Below are 21,266 nucleotides of genomic sequence, written 5' to 3' on the forward strand. Positions count from 1 at the left end.
AGACACAGTAAACAATGTTAAAGTGTGTCTGAGCGCAACCTGATTCACATCAGGTGGGCTCAGATCTTTCCGACCAGACAGCATTTGAGGCGCTGGACAAAAGGAAGGACTTCCGTAGGCAGAACGGAGTCACGCAGGGAAAAGCATCTAGTTATTATAAGGTTACTTTCCTGCAGGGAGGGGATGGCAGGGGCCTGCCAGGCCAATTTCCTCACCAGGGCTGAGCAGCTAATTCCTGACCAATTAGTGTAAGATTCCATTTCTGGCAGAGCTGAAACTGTCATGAACATGTCTGCGTTTGGAGACCTGGGGAGATCCCCCCATTCCTGGCACCTCCACTAATGCTGCAAGCCACTCTACTCACCATCGACACACTGCAAGATTTTTCCATTTTTATAGGTACAGAGGATGTGTAGAAATACACGGTATCCACATGAGGAGGGGAGCTCAGGCCCGTGGGAGAACCAGGGAAGCCAAAGGCTGGTAGGAGAAGGCGTGTCCTGTGTGCCCTGACCCCAGCCTGGGGCCACCCATGGGTCTGCCCAGGGGGTGGCTGTGCGGCGAGGAGCGAGGGGTCAGCGTGCCTGCAAGGGCACTGGGATGGGAAGAGTACCTCCCTGGAGCGGGGCCACCTGCTGCCCCCTCTCAGATTCAGCTCCCGGATCCCGTGCCCCTCAGCTGCTCGCCATGGTCTGCTGTCTGTCACCCACACCTGAAGCTGGGATCCCACCGGCAGACCCGCCTCCCCTCTGCCTGCGGAAATAACGTTGAAATGTGCACAGAAAGAAACCGTGGCCTGCACGAGCTCAAACCCTGTCCCCCTTGCACAGAAAGCAGGGTAGCCCATGTCGCATACGGGGTCCTGCATGTGTGACCCAGGAGCCCCAGAGCCCCATGCAGAGGAGGCCAGGACCTTGGGGGGAAGGGTCCCCAGCCTCCTGCCCCGGGAGAGGCAGGAGAAGAGACTTAGTCTGCAGATGCACAGGGGACGCTGCCTCCAGGAGAAAGCGGCTAGCTAAGCTTCTTCCCCCCTCACAAGCCTGCATGCATGTAGCATGGTTTACCTTGCTGTGCCAGGCTCCAGCCTAGCTCTAGCCCAGGCTCTGTCCTGGCAGCCACCCACCTGCCCTCAGCCCCAAACCTTAACCCTCCTGCTGGGGGCAGTGTCCTCTGCCTCTTCAGGGCACTGGCTGGGACAGATCCCTCCCTTCTCTGCAGCCTCCGGAAGCAGCAAGAAGAGCCTGAGCTCCTCCAGGACAGACAGAGTCCCCTTTACCACCAGAGGCAGGGGTCTGCCATCGCAATGTTCCGCGCACAGTAACGTTCCTGGCTGGGCTGGCGGAAAGCTCCCCACATGTCATCCTTCTCCTGGAAAGGATGGGGTCACGTGCATAAGAACACGGGGTGCTCAGGCCACCGGGAAGGGCCAGACTCCAGATTCTGGCTCAGGTCGCGGTCTCAGGGCCGGGAGATCGAGCCCCGCGTCGGGGTCTGAGCTGGGTTGGAGCCTGCTTAGGATTCGTTCTCGCCTTCTCCCTCTGTCCCTCCAGTTGTCTTCCCCCATCTGTCTCCTCCTCAAAAAAATAATAATAGTAACATTAATAATAATTACACACAACGGCAAAAGGGGCTTCTTTCCTTCAATCATTCATGCCACCGGTTGGAATTGCTTCCAGCGCCAGGCGCTATGAACTAGAACCGTTATGGAAAGAAAATTTTTGATTTTTTATCATCCAAACCCTTTTATGTTTTATTTTAAAGATTTTATTTATTTATCTGAGAGGTGGGGGGAGACACAGCCAGGGAGGGAGAGGGACACACAGACTGTGCCCTGAGCACAGAGGTGGACACAGAGCTTGATCCCACAACCCTGAGATCATGGCCTGAGCCAAAGCCAAGAGTCAGACACCCAACCGATTGAGCTGCCCAGGTGCCCCCAAGCCCCTTTATAATGACTCTGGTGGCCCAACTCCCATGCACTGCCATCTGACCCTGGCAGCTGAGCTGCGCCCACTGTTACCTGGTTTTCTTTCTCTGTGCTCTTGTTGCCCTTTCTCCTGTCAGGACAAAACCCACCCCCTGTTTTAGACTCTCTGCCAGGAAATAGAGAATGTCATGACACCCAAGTCAGGACAGCTGCCGGGCACCCACAGGGACGGAGGGGCTCCGGGAACCCACAGCCTTCATGGGGGAACACAGCTTCTGTGCAAAGAGGCGGAATCAGCAGGGTCGGAAGTATGTCTTTGTAAACCCTCATGGACATTAACATGCAATAGCAATCGCAAGTGTTAGTGCCAAAGAATGCTGGTAGTGGGGGCACCTGGTCTCTGGTCCTAAGGAGAAAGCAAAGATTCCCATTAGGCTGTGCATTCACGAAGCAGGTGCCCCATATAGCTCGGTGTGAACAAAGTCAGGCTGCCTTAGGGAGAAATCCAAACTGGGACTGATGTGTGGGGGCTGGAGAGAGGTCTTTCCCTTGCAACTCTACCTTCCCCACCTCCCTCCCCCTCCCTCTTCCTGTTCTTCCTCCCCCTCCCTCTTCTTCCTTCCCTCCTTCCCCCTTCCTCTTCATTCTCCCTCCCCCTCCCTGCCCCAACCCTTCCTCCTCCCTCTCCCTCTTCCTCCTTCCCTTCCTCCCCCTCTCTCTTTCTTCTCCCTCCCACCTCCCTCCCCAACCCTTCCTCCATCCCTCTCCCTCCCTCTTCCTCTTTCCCCAACCCTTCCTCCCCCCTCCCTCTCTGTTCTCCCTCCTCCTCCCTCCCCCTCCCTCCCTGTCCCTCTTCCTCCCTCCTTCCCTTGCTCTCCCTCTGCCCCCTTCCTTCTTCCCTCCTGCCTCCCTCCCCCCCTCCCTCCATTCCTTCTTAGAAAAGCTCAGCTTGCCCTACAGTGTTCCATCAGTCAATACACCATGCTGCCCTTGACCCCAGGACAAGCGTCTCAGTCAGCTCAGGTTGCTGGGATAAATGCCACTGACCAGGCCACTTGAAGAGCAGACATTCACTCGTCAAGGTTCCAGGGGCCGGGAGTCCAAGATCAGGGTGCCAGACATTGGGTTCCTGGTGATGTCTCTCTTCAAGTCTTGCAGAGGGCTCCTTCTCACCACGCCCTCACAAGGAACAGAGAGAGAAGCAAGTGCTGTCCTGCCTCTTCTTATAGGGACACTAATCCCACCACAGGGGCCCCCAGCACCATGACTTCCTGTAACCCTACTCTCCTCTTAAAGGCCCCACATCCTGACACCAAGCCCCTGGGGATTAAATTTCAGCATGTGAATCTGGTGGAGACCCCTACAGTAGCAACCAGGAGAGTCTGGTCCTGACCTTCTGGCACTCACCAGCCTCTACATGCGGGTAGAGGGACTCACAAATCTTAGCAGCTACACAGAAACACAGCCTCCTACACAAGGCCCTTCCTAGAAATGCTCCCCTCCTACCCCACACCCCAGGGACGCCAGAAACCCCAGCAGGACCTGGTGGAGGACCAGCGTTCTGAGGGCTGGCAGGACCAGGGTGGGTGAGGGGACTGTGGGGGCAAATGGCTAGGATCACCCCCCCAGCCCCGCAAAGAGCCTGGGGCACCCAGGACAAGCTTCTCGGACCTGTAACCTTGGCCCACACCGGGGCAGCCCCAAGAAGCACCCTGAGCTGGCTTCAGTGCCCTGCTTGGTCATCCAGCAAGTCTCAGTAGTCTTGGGATGAGATGCCAGGATGCTCATTTTACACGAGTTTCTGCACATGGTGTCCCTGGCTTTGCGCCCTACCCATATCACGACCTCCCCAAACCAGGTTGTTGGTCACACAAACTCTCTCCTCCCAGACATCGCAAATGTGCTGACAGCCTCAGTGTCCACTGAGACGGAAGGACAGCTTCTGAATGGTGACTTGTGAGAAGATGTCTGAGAAGTGTGAGCCAAAGGCACAGTCCCAAGGAAAGCCCTTCTTGCTGGGAGCACACCTCCTGTGGAAGGTCAGGCCTCTGACCTCTTCCAATGGTGCTGGGAGGCGAGACTCACCACCTATGTGCATTACCCAGCAACTCTCCCAGAGTTGATGTCCACCAAAGTTGTTTGCATAAATGACCCAGAAACAAGTTCTATTTTCTCAAGTGCCTTGTATTCAAAGACTTTATCTTTTTAACAGAATCAGTGACTGTGGAAGTCGGTGCAATTTCATCTATAATGTCATCTTTCTATAGCAGCAGAAATTACACAACGTCTGACTCTTTTTTTGATCAGAGACATAAACACAGAGCAAAGCATTTGTGTTTTAAGATTTTTCTTCTACACACCCCATCATGAGTGGCGTTCCTTCCTTCTTCAAATTGAAACGAAGTTCACTATTCAAAATATTTAAAATCCTAGGTTGCACTTAGCTTGGTGCTTGGCGCCAATCAACCTGATTTCCAGGGTCAGCTCTCGCCTCAGGGGCTTTTTAACTTGGGACATATTTTCTTCAGCCTTCTGCTACCCATCTGTAAAATGGAGTTGATGACAGTACACTCCTGGAAAGCTTGTTATGGGCACCACGTTGAATTAAGTATTTAATAAACGGTTAGCTAGCTCATCATGAGCTCTATAGAAATGCTTCTTAAATCAACTACATATTGTTAAGGCAAACAGATGAAATGGTTAATGCTCAGTATGTCCAAAGCAGCTCAGGTACCCACAAGTCAAGAGGCCCAAGGACCTCAGAGGACATATTTGCATCTGGAGGGCTTTTGTGTTGGTATCTTGAAGGAATCTTGCTAACTGCCCTGAAGCTGTGGGCCATTGCATCTTGGGGGCACCATTAGGTTTCCTGGCCTACTTGAAGAATGCCCTGGGTGATTAAAGTGGCCAGGAAAGTGACACCACCCCCCAGATATGAGCTGTGTGAAATACAGATTCTGAGTCAATACCTTTGATGTGGGGCCTACGAGTCTGCATTTCTGACTAATGAGCTTCCCAGGTGATGCTCAAGTAAGTGAGAAACGTGAAATTCCGAACAGCTTTTGTTTTTCTCTTGGCATTTAACATACAGGGAAACTTAACTCAGGGTTATAGTGTGGAGGTCGAGAAAATTAAGGCCATCCCACCTCAAGTTTAGCTGATGTGGGAAACAGAGGCAGAAGAAAATCATTAAAGTGCACAAGGTCCATCTTAGGTGCTGAAGATAAAAAGTCATTAAAATTCCTTACCTACTGACAAGCCCCTGAAACAGACAGAGTGGATCTCCCCTGGGGACTTAACTGTCCTCACCTTGAGGTTTTGCTAAGGACAATCCTAGCCTGACCAACCCCTTACCCCAACAGGTCCAACCAGGATCCTGTAAGTCTACTTTAACAATTCCTTTATCTCTAAACCTCCAAGATAGTGTCGAGAATCATTCCCAAGTATATGGCCCACGGATATACATCTAAAGGGTCTCACGAGAAGATTTTTATTATTGGTAATAAATAATCTTTCTCCCAACAATAGCTAGCCCCTCAAGGTCCTGGAGACCTTGCTTCCAAAATTCCTTAGAGACTTAATCCCCTTTGTCCTCACCTACCCCCGAGTCCACCCCTACTCTGCCTTTAAAAACTCTGACTGTAATCTGGTTCAGGGTCCAAGTCCCTACTCCATTGTGTCGGGTATACTTGGGCCCAAGCTTAAGCTTGTCAAATAAATCCTCGTGTGATTGCATCGGTGCTTGGCTCCTTGGTGGTCTCTCAGACGCGAAAACTCAGGCACAACATAGGTGTTGGGTCGGTGGCTCCGGGAATGCAGGCGGAACGATAGAAATGACCGCAGGGGTCGCCATCTTCCAGCCCTCCCCCCAGCTTCCTTAACCCTCCACTCTCCCACCAGAAGAATGTATGCCCAGGTCACATCTCCATAGGTAACCCAATACCTATGCATGAAACAGAAGTATCAGCACACCCACCCCCATACCCTCCGATCACCAAATACCTTACCATGTATGGATGTGAACCCATGCCCTGCCTCGGCCACATAGAAGACCCAGCCGACTCCCTCCCAGCACGACTTCACTGAACCTTGCCAGAGAGTGCCCACCTCCTCCTGGAGTGACTTTCCTGTCTCCCCTTCTCCTGAGCCCTGAAACTTCACTGGAGAGTGACTTTAATAAATCTTGCCTTGTTGGGGCGCCTGGGTGGCTCAGTGGGTTAAAGCCTCTGCCTTCAGCTCAGGTCATGATCCCAGGGTCCTGGGATCGAGTCCCACATCGGGCTCTCTGCTCAGCGGAGAGCCTGCTTCCTCCTCTCTCTCTGCCTTCCTCTCTGCCTACTTGTGATCTCTGTCTGTCAAATAAATAAATAAAATCTTTAAAAAAATAAATAAATAAATAAATCTTGCCTTGTGCCTACCTCGCCTGGTGTTGTGTTTACCTCGCCTGCAAAACTTTACAATAGGAATTAATTAAATGAGGAGACAACTCAAGGACTGGTAACTTCTGATAAAAACAAGACAATAGGTCCAAAATGGAGTGCCTTATGCTAAGGGCCACAACACCTAAGCAAGACCCAGTGTTTTGAAAGTGTCAGCTCTCCCAGGATGGAGCCTGTCAGGAATCCTGAGATCAGCACCAGTGAGATGATAGGCCCCTGCTGTCCTGTAAAAGGAAATTGACCTTGCAATAATGCTTTCTTTGCTTTATGTGACTTCTTGTTCACGTTGAGTTCTATCTATACATGTTTTTCATTTTGTACTGCTCCTTGGAACTCCTTTATATCTGTTCAATTGGATTCTGCCTGATTCTCACCCATTTTTGCTCAAACAAATTAACATTTTTAATAGGCCTCAGCTTATCTTTTAACAGTTCCATAAGCCTGTGTTCTAGTGAAAGGCTTAGTTAGAGAACACTAGCATTTGACCGTGGGATTTTTTTAAAGATTTATTTCTTTGAGAGAGAGAGAGAGTGGACCCCCGACGTGTGCCCACGAGGGGGGGGTGGGCAGGGGGAAAGAATCTTCAAGAAGACAATCCCTTGAGCATCCAGTTGAGGGCCTGGATTCCACCACCCAGAGATCACAACCCTAAATCACGACCCTAGATCACGACCCCAGATCCCCACCTAAGCCAAAACCAAGAGTCCAGCTCAACCCACTGCTCCCGGCAGGTGCCCCTAAGCGTAACATATTTTAGCAGACTCGATGAGATCCTATGTATCAAGCCCTTACCGTGTACCTGTCACTGCAGAAGGGAGGAGTCAGCCTTGAAAGAAGCAACTGGAAGGAGGGCTATTTCCCTTGACACAGATTCATTTCCTCCCTCCAGCTGAAAGTCGCCCTGCAGCTGCATTCCAAGAGAAGTACCTTACTGTATTTTAAGTGTTTCCTAAGAAGTCCTTTGGATTTGCTCATGAGCTCTTAAACTGGCCTCGCGGAGGGGGTGGAGTGGGGGAGGAAACGATGGGAAGTAAATAGTCGAGTTATTCCCATTCCCCTCCGCTCAATAAGGATCAGCTTCTCCTCCCCAGCCTTTGGCCTCAGAAGTGCGCTTGCCCCTTGACTGGAGGTGATGGAGACGCAGGGTTAGACCGGGTTTTACTTCTTTATTTTACTATTCGTATACCCTTCGTTTTCGGTCCCTTCGAGAACCTACGACCAAACAAAGAAGCCCCTCTAGCCTGGAACAAAGAAGCTCAACCTGACTCCCCGCGCGCGGCGCCGCGTCTTTGGATTGGCTGGATTACCGTCCAATAGAAAAGAAGAGCCGGCATCTTCTATTTGCAAACCTTCTCAGCGCGCTGCCAGCTGTCCAATCTGATTCCAGCGATTTGGAGCCTTCATTTGAATATGAGACGATAAAAAGCGCTGCCGGCCCAGCCTACGCATGTGGAGGCCTCCACTTCGTCCCGCCTCCTTGAGCGAGTTCCCGGGCCCGGCCGCCCCCTCCTCAGCCTCCGTTGTCCCCGCCCCGCCTCGGCCGCCGTCGCCCGTCGTCCCGCTTTCGCCCCTGCCCTGCCGCCGCCCCTATCCGCCTCGGTGGCCGTCCCGCCCGTCCCGCCGCCATCCCCATCCGTCCCCTATCCCGCTGCAGCCCCCATCCGCCTGGCTCGCCGCCCCTACCCCCCACGCCAGGCCGGAACCCTCTTGCTCAGCGCCCGCGCTCAAGAAGGGCTCCAAGAAGGCCGTCACCAAGGCGCAGAAGAAGGATGGCAAGAAGCGAAAGCGAAGCCGCAAGGAGAGCTACTCCATCTACGTGTACAAGGTGCTCAAGCAGGTGCACCCCGACACCGGCATCTCGTCCAAGGCCATGGGCATCATGAACTCCTTCGTCAATGACATCTTCGAGCGCATCGCCAGCGAGGCCTCCCGCCTGGCTCACTACAACAAGCGCTCCACCATCACGTCCCGCGAGGTGCAGACGGCCGTGCGCCTGCTGCTGCCCGGCGAGCTGGCACCAAGTACACCAGCTCCAAGTGAGGCGCGCCGGCCGCCCCGGAACCCAAAGGCTCTTTTCAGAGCCGCCTCTGGGCGCAGAAGGGAGCTTGCCATCCGGTCTGATTGTGAGGGGCTGTTCCATGGGGGAACTGGGGCACAAGACCCGGCCAAAGCCGAGCTCCTTCAAAGGCGCGTACCCTGCAAAAGCTTCTTGGGTCAGTCTCCAGCGAGCCAGCAGCGGAAGAGGGAGGGCGCCTTGGCTTTAGGCGGGGACCCGGTGGGGTGAGGGTGAGCATCACCTCCAGGAAGTCCTCGGACCACCCTCCCCACCAGCAATCCCCCTGTCCCTGAATGGTGAGATCAGGTACGATGGGCGCGACATGAGTGAGGCCCTGGGTGTTGTGGCGCAGCCTTGGCTGGGCGCCTGTTCCCGTTGCCTCACTAGACCCAGAAGCTTCTGGACAAAACCAGGAGTCTTGGGTTTAAGTAGTTTTTTATGCGGACTACGCGTTTCTGCTGGAAAGAATGAAAATGGCAGATTGTGCCCTCCTCCCTCCTACTCCGCTAAAAATCCTAGTAGGACATTGCTCATTCTTTTTTCAAAAAACGTGTATACTTTTAACAGAAGCCCAGTAAACCTTGAAAGAGCATTTTTGTTTTAGTTTTTTTTTTAAATTCAGTTAGCCAACTTATATGTAGTATATCATCAGTGTCAGATGTAGATTTTAATAACTTACCAGTTTCATGTAACACCCAGTGGAAAGAGCCTTTTAACAAAACGAATGGAAGTCATTTAAGAACAAAACAAAACAACGAAGTAAACCATATGCAAAGAAGGTATAATTTGCCTCCTTCATAACCAAAGCACTAGGCCTGACAGGTCAAGCTGCCCTCACCCTAAAAAACATCCCGCTGTTCTAATGACTCCCAAACTACAAAGAACACCTCCAAGAGCATTCTGTCTCTGAAAGCCAGCAGGCCTCCCAGGATTTGGATTCCACCCTCAATTCCCTCAGGTGGGCCTTGCCCTGATTCTTGTCCCCTAGGGAACTCTGGCCATCTCCATCAACTGCCACGCTCCCATCAACATTTAACCTCTTATACAGCAGATTGTTTGCTTTTGTAGATTTTATTAAAGGGATAGCCCCTGCTGCTCCATCTCTGGTTTATTCCATAGTAATTAGCAAATTTGACTTGAAATTTTTAGCTGAGATGCGTGGAGGGGAGTGCTCTTAAATGCACCTCAGACAGAAACCTGCGGAATTCCTCCAGTGCCTTCCAGATCTGAGCGTTTATTTCATGATCTCAAACCCAGAGGATTCCACCACTGTGTTGGGCCCTCCCTCTCCAAGCCTATGCACTGTCAGTACCCCGCATTGTCCGCATTTCCTCCAACCTCCAGCTTAATGTAAATAACATTTCTCTTTCTCTGCTGTAGCCCTATTACAAACGTGGGCTCTGTACTCAATTTCCCTCCATTTCTTGATTATAAATTCTCAACACCCTGCATCTTCCTTTATAGATGCGCTGGGAGGAGAGGGCCCAACCAGGCCCATTCTCTGTCTGGGGCTGCTGCTGGCTTTCTCTGTAGCCTCCACCCTACTGTAGAGCACACAGATGCAGTCTTTTTTTTTTTTCCTTTGTTTTTTTCATGATAATGAAGTGTGTGTACCAGAGCAGTGAAAAGACTGAGAAATTAATCTGCATTTTGCATTATCCAGAACAAGACATTTTCATGCCATTGTATTTGAGAATTGTTTCTTCAGCTTCTATTTTATTTTTATTGCCTACTGCTAGCCCAATCACACACTGCTGGAGACAAGTTTCATTTTATTAAACCTATTTCTTAAGCTCATTAGTCAGGCAGAGAATCGTGGATCTGGGAGACTAGTTTCCTGTTACCAGAAGTGCTCGAGATAGACTCCTAGTCCACCTGAGTAGAGGGCTGAGGGCACAGACCCCACCCCCCACCCAGGACAACCCTGCTTCACAGTGGAGGGCTGGATTCTGTAGAGCTCATTATGAATCAGATATCTCTTGACAAGTGTTGATGTTGATGAAAAATCACTGTTTTCAAATTTTGGAATTATAACTAGGAGGGAGAGATTTGAGTAAAATAGCCATGATGAAATTTCTGTATATATGGGTTTGTTTGGGTGTTTGTTTTGTTTTGTTTGTAAATATTGTTTCAGAGCATGTAGCTAAAAAAAAAAAAAAAAGTAAAGGGAAAGCGAGGAGGCACACCACTGTCACTGTAACCACTGTAATTGTAACCACGACAATACTGTATGTGCCCGTGAATGCATAAAGGGAGCCTACAAGGTAAGGAGAACCCATCAATCTCACTGAATGACGTAGGTGTCACTAATATTCTGATTGAGAATTACTTATAATTATATTTGATGCTTATATACCAAAACATGTTTTCAGCAATTATGTACTGTCCAGATGATTTTTTAAACACTTTTTGTCACCCACAAAAATTTTTAAGTTATAATTTACATATCTCTTATTTATTTATTATTTTCTGGATAAAGAAAGGTCGTGGATAAAACACTTAAAAATATATCTTATATTTGGGTGAAATTCCAAGAAGTGCAATGGGAATGAGTTCAGGGAGAAAAAAAGATCATCTAGACTCAGCGTTAACCAAGAATTTGATCACGTGTTTTATGAATTATGGTATCGAATCGCTATTTCAATAGATACCTTGAAAAGATCGTGTGTCCTCAATAAAAAAGATTTTGAAAACGTATAAAAGCTCAAGAACTTTACAAATATTCAGACATTTCTTTAAAATTTTTGGTTGTTGTCCATTTTGCTTTTTAAAACGTCCTGTGTTGGGATTTGTGTCCTTGTTAACTATTAGAACTAAGGAAAAAAATATTTTAGATGCCAACCGAAAAACGTGTGAGGTTTTCAATCCGTTTAGCCTGGACCCACGCAGAAGGAATGGGTGGGTGGGCTTCAGCGCTGGGGCGGTTCCCTCCTCAGACACCCCCTACCACCCCCCAGGCCGGTACCCAACCGGCTTCCTTTGAAGAGATGATTTGCAAAAACACGATTGTTATCTTTCATTGTGTGTTACGTGTTCCCTGCCTGAGCCGAAGACACGTCCTTTCAATCCATCAAAACGGCTCAAGGAAAGCGATTGTTGAGCATCTCTTATTTGCAAATAAGAAAAGCCAAGCGAAGCAACAGGAAAAGCGACGTCTTCTCCCAAGTGAAGACTCTTTGTGCCAAAGCGCTTTCTCTGAGCCAAGAAGACAATTTCCAAATTAAATGCCCTAAATTCAAAGGGGGACTTCTGTGTCACTGACGCTTCCCAAAAAATAAAAGTGTAGCTGAGAAGGAAAGGAGCTAATTTGTTCAGAAAAGGTGGAATTACAGAGGATTACAGACATCTTGAGCTGATGTCCCCCCATCCCCACATAGCTTACAGCTACCCGCAAGTTTCGTCTTATTACATCTGGCTCCCGCGCACAGGGACGCTTCCATTTCCCTTTCGGTTCCAAACATTCTGCCGCTGCAAGATCCAGCCACGCAAACACTCTCCCGGAACCGTTCACCGCTCCAGGATGACGACGCCTCGTCCAGGCAGGGATGACGAGGTCTGGTCCAGGGGGGAGATGACGAGATCTGATCCAGGCAGGAATGACGACATCTGGTGTGGGTAAGGAAGCAACTCCAGGCGCTACCGCCCGGGCTAGGCAACCAGAGTCCTCACCTCCGGGGTTCATTCATCAGGGACACTGGGGAGGGACGGTAGGCACGAGAGCCTCCAGGAGGTGCCCCGCGCCCCTCACCCACAGGCGCACGCCACGCGCAGAGCCTAGGAGTCCACGCGCGCAAAGGCCGGAATACACTCTGCAGCCACCAGAGGACGCAGAAGCTCAAGGCTCCGACTTCCACTGGTGACGCGTGAATAGCCCCCAAAAAAGGGGAGGGTGGACATGGGATCCTTGAACGCCTGGCCAGGATTCCCGTCCCAGAACTCCGCACAGAATAGCTCCACATTCTTGCTCACACTCACTCACAAACGTGCGCACGCACACATCCCCAACCACCAGGAAACCGCTAGGACGCACAAAACGTAATTGGTCCACGTGACAATCCTAAACCGTGTTCGAAACCCTTTTTCGATTGTGTGGGTGGCTCTGAAAAGAGCCTTTGGGTTCCGGGGCGGCCAGCGCGCCTCACTTGGAGCTGGTGTACTTGGTGACAGCCTTGGTGCCCTCGGACACGGCATGCTTGGCCAGCTCGCCGGGCAGCAGCAGGCGCACGGCCGTCTGCACCTCGCGGGACGTGATGGTGGAGCGCTTGTTGTAGTGAGCCAGGCGGGAGGCCTCGCTGGCGATGCGCTCGAAGATGTCATTGACGAAGGAGTTCATGATGCCCATGGCCTTGGACGAGATGCCGGTGTCGGGGTGCACCTGCTTGAGCACCTTGTACACGTAGATGGAGTAGCTCTCCTTGCGGCTTCGCTTTCGCTTCTTGCCATCCTTCTTCTGCGCCTTGGTGACGGCCTTCTTGGAGCCCTTCTTGGGCGCGGGCGCCGATTTGGACGGATCAGGCATGGCTGCAGATCTCTCCAAACAAAAAGAAAAGGAAGCCGGAGCAACTCTATTTATACGTCCCGTATGCAAATGAAGGATCCAGAGTTCCTCGTTCCTGATAGGCTCAAGTGCTACGTCACGTCACCACTGGAAAAAGGCGCATGCAAATTAGGGGATGGCGGTCTCCTCTTCTGACTGGTGCCTGTCGCTATCCAATCGGACGAGGCCGGCTAGGCTACCTCTGGACCATATATAAGGGCTCACGGGGCCTAGGGGCCTCGTTGCTTCGGGCGTCTTCTTTCAGGTTTTTTCTCTCCCCGCGCCCGACTTGGAGATGTCTGGCCGAGGCAAGCAGGGCGGCAAGGCGCGCGCCAAGGCCAAGTCACGTTCGTCGCGGGCCGGCCTGCAGTTCCCGGTGGGCCGCGTCCACCGCCTGCTCCGCAAGGGCAACTACTCCGAACGGGTCGGGGCCGGCGCGCCCGTGTATCTGGCGGCCGTGCTCGAGTACCTGACGGCCGAGATCTTGGAGCTGGCGGGCAACGCGGCGCGCGACAACAAGAAGACGCGCATCATCCCGCGCCACTTGCAGCTGGCCATCCGCAACGACGAGGAGCTCAACAAGCTGCTGGGCCGCGTCACCATCGCGCAGGGCGGCGTGCTGCCCAACATCCAGGCCGTGCTGCTGCCCAAGAAGACCGAGAGCCACCACAAGGCCAAGGGCAAGTGAGGCCGCGGAGGTGGGCCGGTAACGGCCGCGCCCCCAGGGGCCCCGTGACACCAAAGGCTCTTTTCAGAGCCACCCCCAGCCTCACGAAAAGAGCCGCACTGAACACGCTTCCGTTCCTTGTCCTAGGGCTGCGTTCTCCTGGGCGCACGGGGAACCTGACACGAGACATGATCCGGGCTGGTGTGCAGCCGCGGGTGCGGACGAACACGTGGCCGCCCTCACCCCAAGCTACCGCTCGCCGTGAGGGTGCTTGTTCCTGTGCTACTGGGCCACGTTGAGACGCCAGGGACAGGCCGCTTGCCCACTCCGGGCCTGCAGAACCCGGTGGGTTCACTGGGTACTGGAGAAGCGTCCTTAGTGGAGAGAAGGGGCCACGTAAACCTTAAGATTTACATTTAAAAATGTGAAGGTGCTTGAGCGGGACGATGTTTCGAAGTTTTTGGAAACCATCCGAGTTCCGATCTGATCTGAACATGAGGGTCTCGGAAAGGGTTCCTGTTCTAGAGGCGTTTGCAATCTTTTCTAAGAAACCATTTTTAAGGTGAGTGTTAACTTTTTAAAGAAAATGTTACTGTAAATAGAATGTTTAAAAGAATTAAGATTGTTCAGTCTGGGTTGGTGAAACCTGAATCCGAGTCCCTTAGGCTGATAGCTAAAATGAGAGAATAAGCTAATTTGTCCACTGAGTTTGGTCAGGAAAACTAGGTTTGTGACTTAAGTCCGTGTAAAGTGAATATTATTATCAGATCATGTAATATAGGTGTGGCTATTTCGGAAGGGGACTGTCCACGAGCTCCACGTGGTGTAATAAAGGAGTTGGACAATCCCAAGGGTCCTGGCCAAGTCGTGGGGGCGGAGGGATTCACTGGTTGATTCGTAATAATTTCTTTAAGACGGTGTCTGGCACAGTCTGATCACTTGTTACTTCTACTATCATTATCTTTATTTTCATTAATTTTTTTATAGCAGTAAAGAAAGGCGGTGAGACAATTCAGGATTATATAATTTGTACTTCCTAAAATGAGGTCTACTCAACCAGGGCTCCCTAGACACCATCTGGAGCTCAGCACACATCTGCTGGTCTTAGGAAAATAGTCTCATGCTGTGGAAGAAATTCACACCCAGGGTGTACAAGCGTGACCTATCCACGTGGACCAGAACACAGGACTCCACTGCAGCGGAGGAACATAGCAGAGCACATGTATCAGCAGGCCCCATGTCAGGCACACAAGCTGCAAGGAAGTCCCAGACACTAGAGAGCCTTCTGGAGATTGAGCTGGCCATCGTGTGTCCAGCGACAGTCTTCAGTTCTAGCAGAAATTTGTGTTTATGCATTGATATTGATGTAGGTCATTGTATGTCATCAAACCCCTCCGTGGCATTTAAGAAATGCTGAATTTTCAGGGGCAGGGCGCTGAGGTCTGCCAAGTCTCTCTGGGGAGCTCCCGATTTTTTATTCCAGAAGTGGGACACGAAGAGGGAGGCTGTGCAGTGGTGGGGGGCGGACACTGTTCTTAGAGGCAGCCCTTCGTCTGTCATCTCCAAGGCTGAGCTGTCCCCTGTAGAGACCAAGAAGCCACCAGAGCTGTTCGGGGGTCACTGATTTAAAATTGAACACAAGGGTGCAGTTTCTCAGGTGTCCTGGCTGCCTATGGCCAGCAGCCTCACATTGGAAAGCAAGGGAACAGAACAGCACCGTCCTCGCCGAAAGTTCAACTGCACAGCTCCAGTCTAGTGTCTGATCGATCATCTGTCAGGGCTTACCTGGCTCAGATATGTGGTAAAATGCTCAGAGCTGCCCACCTGTGCAACAGGAAGCCCCTCAGACCCTCGCTTCCATAAGAAAGCAGCACATGGCCCTGCAGTCCCACGCCCAGGTACCCACAATGACTTAGTGACTTGTATGTTCCCAAAGCCAGAAACAGCCCAAACGTCCCCACAGACAAATATGTAAGTGAACTGTGGAACACCATTCAACCACAGTGTGGCACTGGCCTGTGCTACCATGAGAATGAGCGTCGAAAACACGTCTACCAGGGAAGCCAGACAAAAGGGCCACATGGGGTGTGATCCCATGTCTAAAAAATAGCCAGAATGGATGGGGCCATACAGGTGGGGAGGAGATCCATGCTTGCCAGGGGCTGGGGAAGGAGGGGAGATGGGGCAGACCGCTAGCCTCTACGAGCCTGGAGATCGGAGGCCTGTTCCCGGCTCACTATGGCAAGTCCCATGTACCCGATCCCCCGGTTTGGGATTACCTCTGCTTGGGATTACCTCTGCCATGTTCCCCACGTCCCTGCGGGGCGAGTAGTTTATTGAGAAAGGAGAGCCCGGGAGGTACAAAGTCCCACAGGAAGAATGCAGTAACATTCACAACCACGGCCAGGAAAGTGCTCCCAGCTTCTGGAATTCTCTGCTCCCTTGGGCCAGGTTCCATCACTCAACCTGCCCCTCTCCTGGGCCTGGATGGGTCTGTCCCAGCCCCTGCCCCACATCGGGTAGCTCCTCCCTGCTCTGTCCACTTCCAATGTGGTCAACAATCTCCCAAGGGGGGCGGGGGTGGGGGCTCATTCAGTGAAATGTCTGCCTTTGGCGCAGATCATGATCCCCGGGTCCTGGGAAGCAGTCCCACATTGGGGTCCTTGCTCGGGGGGCCGCTGCTTCTCCCTCTCCCAGATTCTGCCTCTCCCCCCCGAACGTGATCTCTCTCTCTCTCTCTCTCTCTCTCAAGTAGATGAATAAAATCTTTTAAAAATGAAAAATTTTTTTTAAAAATGAAAAAATAAAAATTTCCTAAAATTTAAAAAAGACTGCCAAGTGAACAAGCGTAAAGGACCCCCTCAATTTACATATTCACTTGGACCATGAACTAGAGTGTTAGGGGACACGCCCTGAGGAGGACGGGTAGCCCAGCTAGAGAGCTGTCAGGTCTGGGCAGAGCTCAGCTGCTCCACCCCCATGCTGCTCTCCTGCACATGGAGGTCCCAGGCCTGGTCACCAGAACTGACCACCTGCTCCCAGGAGGGTCTGTTTCCACGCACTGTTCACCAAGCTTCACCGAGACTTTGCTCTTCTCTCCGTGCCCACCCAGCAAAACCTTTAGAATTGCATCCGCCGCTCTGCCCACCCCCCTCCGTGGGGGTGGCTGAGTCCCAGGCAGCTCTCTGGGGAGACCACGTCCTGGCGCCCCCCTCCTCCCCTGAGAGCATGGGGCCCATGACCACCCCTCCTGCCAGCACTGCCCTCAGGCCTCCAAGACGCCTTTCCTTACCCACTGCCCCGTCCGCAGCTCACCCCAGGCCCGGACAGCCCTACTTGGATCCTGTCTTGCCAGTTTTCTCCTGCAGCATGATGGAACAGCCCCGAGTATCTCTGCTGTGGAGGGTCTGGGGGTTGGGGGGAGCCGGAGGGGTGTTAATCTGGTAGGTCAGTGGTTGATGTGAAGTCACCTAGGAAAGCTCTGCTCCAGAGAGCCCCCATCGCAACCCTGGGGGCCTTGTGTCTTCCTGTATCTAGGCTCTCTCCAAGGATAGTTCAACTTCCTCACGCTGTCCCCCAAGGACAGAGTCCCCTGAGGCCCAGCCTGCACAATGGGACTCATGGCCCATGCTGGGGTTCACAACAAGTCTTGAGGCTTGCTGGGTACCCAGTTTGAAGAAACCTCCACCGTCCATGAGAGCCATGCTGTCATCCACCGCGGGTCCTGGGGCTCAACGAGAGGTGTCCTCTCTCCTCCTGCTCTCATTCCAGCCAGGGCAGCGGTGTGGCCCAAATGCCATCCCTGGCAGCTGCCTTCCCGGAGATGCAGGCTCCCACCCTGCTACCAGGGAGTGCTCCCCTCTCCTGGCAGCCAGCCTGCACCCTCCACCAGAGGCACACCCCCATGGCGGCACCTCCTCATGGTCCCCCCAGCCAGGTTCGCCCACGTGGAAACCATCAGCACATGGGGAATGTCGGGAGGCAGGTCCTGTCTGTGGAGAGTCCTGGAGCCCACCTGTAGTGCCCTCACCACCAAAATACATATGACCCCATTCTAATGTCCAGAACTTGTTAGTGTGATCTTATTTGGGGACAGGGTCTCTGCAGGTGTCATGAAAAGATCTCGAGATGAGAAGGTCATCCTGGATCAGGCGGTAGATACAAACATGCACTCCACAGTGAAGAAGCACTCTTGGCTTCTGGGCAGGCCAGGCCTCCCTTTGGCCATTCATTCCGCTCTCTGCACTCCCATTTCCTCAGCCTGGCTGCAGCTTCCCAGGGGGAGCACCTGTTCTATTACATTAGAATGTTCCATTCTCCCGGGAAAGACAAAGAAATAAAAGTGGGCAGCTGGGGTGCAGGAGGGGAATGGATGAATTTCCTAAGATGGGAGTGTAGATAAAGGTGAGGAGAGTGAGTGGGGCTTAAAGATACAAGAGAACCAAGACACAAGGTAGTCCAATGTGAGGCATCTGGTCGCTAAGTATTCGTGAGTGTAAAGTATACAGAAGGCACTAAATAGGATAAGTAAGTATGCAGTAGGCACTAAGCAATCACGCTGGAGACACTCAGTTTCCATTAGGTCTTAGTCAGCCACCTCTGGGACTCTCCACAGGTGAGCCTGTCCAGCGTGGCAGGGACACCACACCTGTGTGCATGGGCCCAGCACCTGGTGGTGGCCCCAGCATCAATGGGCAGGCTGAGGCAGTGGGGAGCGATGGGACATGGGACAGGCGTGCCTGGGATCGGAAGGGACACGGTCAGGTGTACCTGGGGTTGGGAGGGACACGGGACAGGTGTGCCTGGGGTCAGGAGGGACACAGGGACATGGGACAGGCATGCCTGGGGTCGGAAGGGACACAGGGACACCGGACAGGCGTGCCTGGGGTTGGGAGGGGCAGACTTCCTCCCCACTGACACCATCTCTTGCTCTTGCTTCTGCTGGGAGTTTTCAATGGACTTAAAAATCCACCTGTTTGAGTGCTCTGATGGGCCTGCAAGCCCTTCCGTGCCAATACCTGCAGCGAACTGGAAGGCACATTAGCCTCCAGCTACCCCCAGGCAGGTGAGCCCGACTACCCCTCACCATGGACTCTCAGAGCTCCCCCATGGCAGGACAAAGCCTGGGTGCCCTGATTCCCAAGGATACCTGTGCACGTGGAGAGGAGCGGCGTGACGAGCGCCCCTACAGGTGTGCCATTCACTGGGTGCACATCTGCGTGGGATACGCGGCCATCTGCACATGCCTGGTGCTGTCCGGCCAGAAGAGCCCTAGCTACCTGGCTCCAAAGCCCTTGAAGCTACCGCTGCCCCAAAACGGTCGGGGGGGGGGGGGGGGCTGCACCCAGGCCTGGTTTCCTTGGGATGAAGTCACCAAGAAAAGAAAACGAGGGACTCAAGAAAGAGGGCCACCCTCCCGCAGGCTCCGAGATGCGAGGGAGCTCTGGCGAAGGGCGCGGCCTCCACCAAGGCAGTCGGGGACAGCGTGCACAGCCGTTTTTGCTGAAATGGAAAAAGGGACAAGGGCTTGCTGAGCGGGGTCGCCATCTCTGGGCCGCTCCCCGAGGATGCGGCGCTGGCCGGCCTAGTGCCTCCGCCCGGCGGCGCACCGCGGCGATGCTCGATCTTAGGGTTCTAGTTCCGGGAAGGCAGCGCGCGATGTGGAGGTTTGGCGAATCCCTGAGAGCGGCGGAGCTCTGGGGACACGCGCTGGGGGTGCCAGGTGGCAGGGAGGCAGGAGTGACGGGATACTGGTGTGGGGGTGGGGGGATACGATGGCGCAAAGGATGCAGGGATACCAGGATGCGGGGGTGCAGAGATGGAGGCATGCAGGGGTGCGGGGGCTCAGGGATAAGGAGGCGCACGAGAACGCGGGGGCGCAGAGAGGCCGGGATGCGGGGGCGCAGGGGCCCGGGGACGCGGGGGCGCAGAGAGGCCGGGATGCGGGAACGCGGGGGCGCAGGGGAAGGTCGCCGGCGGCTGGTGGCGCGCGCGCCGAGGCTGACTGAGGGCTCGGAGGCTCCGGCTCCCGCGGGCTGTGCTCGAGACTCTCGCGGTGAAGCCCTGAAGCCTTTGCAGCCTGACGGCATTGGAGGCGAATTCGCCCCGGTGGCCTTGGGATGCTGACCGCCACCATGAGCCCGGCGGCCGCCCCGCCTCGCCGCTGCTCCCCTGGGCTCGCAGTCGCGGATGCTGACCGGCGTCTGTACTGAACGTCACTGATTTCTCTCAGGGACGCGCATTCCTTTGCTGTAAGCGCCCCGTGCGCCCGCCCTTCCTGAAAGGGATCGTTCTGTCTGTCCGGTGACGGCTCCTCAAGCCTCTGCTCCAGTGCGCGCAGGGATGGAGCACGGCCAGCACCCCGAGCTCCCAACCGGCCAGCTGTGTCTCTCCCCTCCTCCCCCCTGCTCGGAGTGCACCGTTTCTTTGTGCACGCTTTGTTTCCCTCTTTGCTGCCCACAGGCATACGCACATGTCCACATCGGAGCGTTCAGATAAACACGGGCTTGAGAACCCAATACCCACGTATGTCAGCACTTTCCTGTTTACCGAAATTGGTTAGAATACAACACCATCTCATTTACATCCTTCTGCCGTCTCATGGCTGTAATCTTCGTGTAGGCTGAACATTCTAGCTAACCGTGGACATGGGCTTGCCACTGGCGTGGGATCCGGGGGTGGGGTGGTCCTGTAGGACTGAGCCCCGCGCTGTGGGATCTGACGTTGTCTCCAGGTAGACAGGGGCACAACTGACATAAATTAGTGGGACGTGCAATATCCTTGGAGGCCGGGAGAATTACTTAGTGATGATGACCAACACAGATTGGATTTAGGTGGTGTTTTTTGCTGTTGTTGTTGTTTGTTTGTTTACCCAAAACATGAATTCAGCTATTTTGTTTTACGTTTTTTGCACTCAGGGTGTGCAGAAACCACAGTCCAAGGGGTTTTGGTCTTGATGAAAATTAGTATTGCAGATGCAGTGAAGAGCGGGGTAAGCCCCTCCCACTGGCCGCGGGGTGGGGGGAGGTAGTCACTGATGTTCTCCTATGCCTGTTTCTCTTGGCCACTTTTCTCTCCTCGTGGTGACATCCGTGTCCCTCCTGCAGAGACAGATTGATCTTCTGAGCCCTGGGATCGCTGGGGGGTCCTCGACAGTTTCCCACAACCAACACTGGGTAAAACTGGTTCTTGGGAGGCACTAGAGAAGATGAGAGCATTCCTTTCTTCCACATGACTCTCACCAGGCCTTTCCCTTTGGCAGAGCCAGCTGGGATATCTGTATATTTTTTCCATCAGAGTCACTCCATGTAGCAATGTGAATTTGAGAGGTCACCAGTGTGCTGTGCCCTCGTCTCTTCCTAGCTGCATCTCTCTCCTGCATCTTTGCTTAGTTTCTGCTCCTGATCTGAGGTGGGCTTGCCCTGCACTAACCCTCCCTGTGCTGCTTGGAGTTCAGCAAATGTTTCCCCATCTCAAGCCACACACTTCACCCCAGGGGGCAGCTCCCCTGCTCCACTGACCTTGGGTGTAGCCTCTATCTTGAGTGGGAACTGGGAGGAAATCAAGGATCTTGGCAGGAGGAGCTTCTCCTGGATCTTTCTGGTCCTAAATGCAACTATATGTCTCTTGATGGAAGAAAG

The 21,266-nt window shown here is 53.2% G+C and overlaps 2 protein-coding genes across 2 annotated transcripts; one reads left to right on the forward strand and one right to left on the reverse strand.

The window, feature by feature from the left end:
- Positions 1-12,483: 12,483 nt before the first annotated feature.
- On the reverse strand, positions 12,484-12,976 carry LOC125100203 (histone H2B type 3-B). Its single transcript, XM_047730159.1, has one exon. The coding sequence runs from the start codon at positions 12,939-12,941 to the stop codon at positions 12,561-12,563; it is 381 nt and encodes a 126-aa protein (XP_047586115.1). The 5' UTR covers positions 12,942-12,976; the 3' UTR covers positions 12,484-12,560.
- A 204-nt stretch (positions 12,977-13,180) lies between these two features.
- On the forward strand, positions 13,181-15,053 carry LOC125100202 (histone H2A type 1-H). Its single transcript, XM_053447848.1, is given in 3 exon segments — positions 13,181-13,623; positions 13,626-14,188; positions 14,617-15,053. Coding segments are annotated over 2 exon segments (669 nt in total). The 5' UTR covers positions 13,181-13,254; the 3' UTR covers positions 13,926-14,188; positions 14,617-15,053.
- Positions 15,054-21,266: the final 6,213 nt, after the last annotated feature.

The sequence above is a fragment of the Lutra lutra genome, chromosome 5, assembly GCF_902655055.1.
Source record: "Lutra lutra chromosome 5, mLutLut1.2, whole genome shotgun sequence".
In the NCBI taxonomy this organism is placed as follows: Eukaryota; Metazoa; Chordata; class Mammalia; order Carnivora; family Mustelidae; genus Lutra; species Lutra lutra.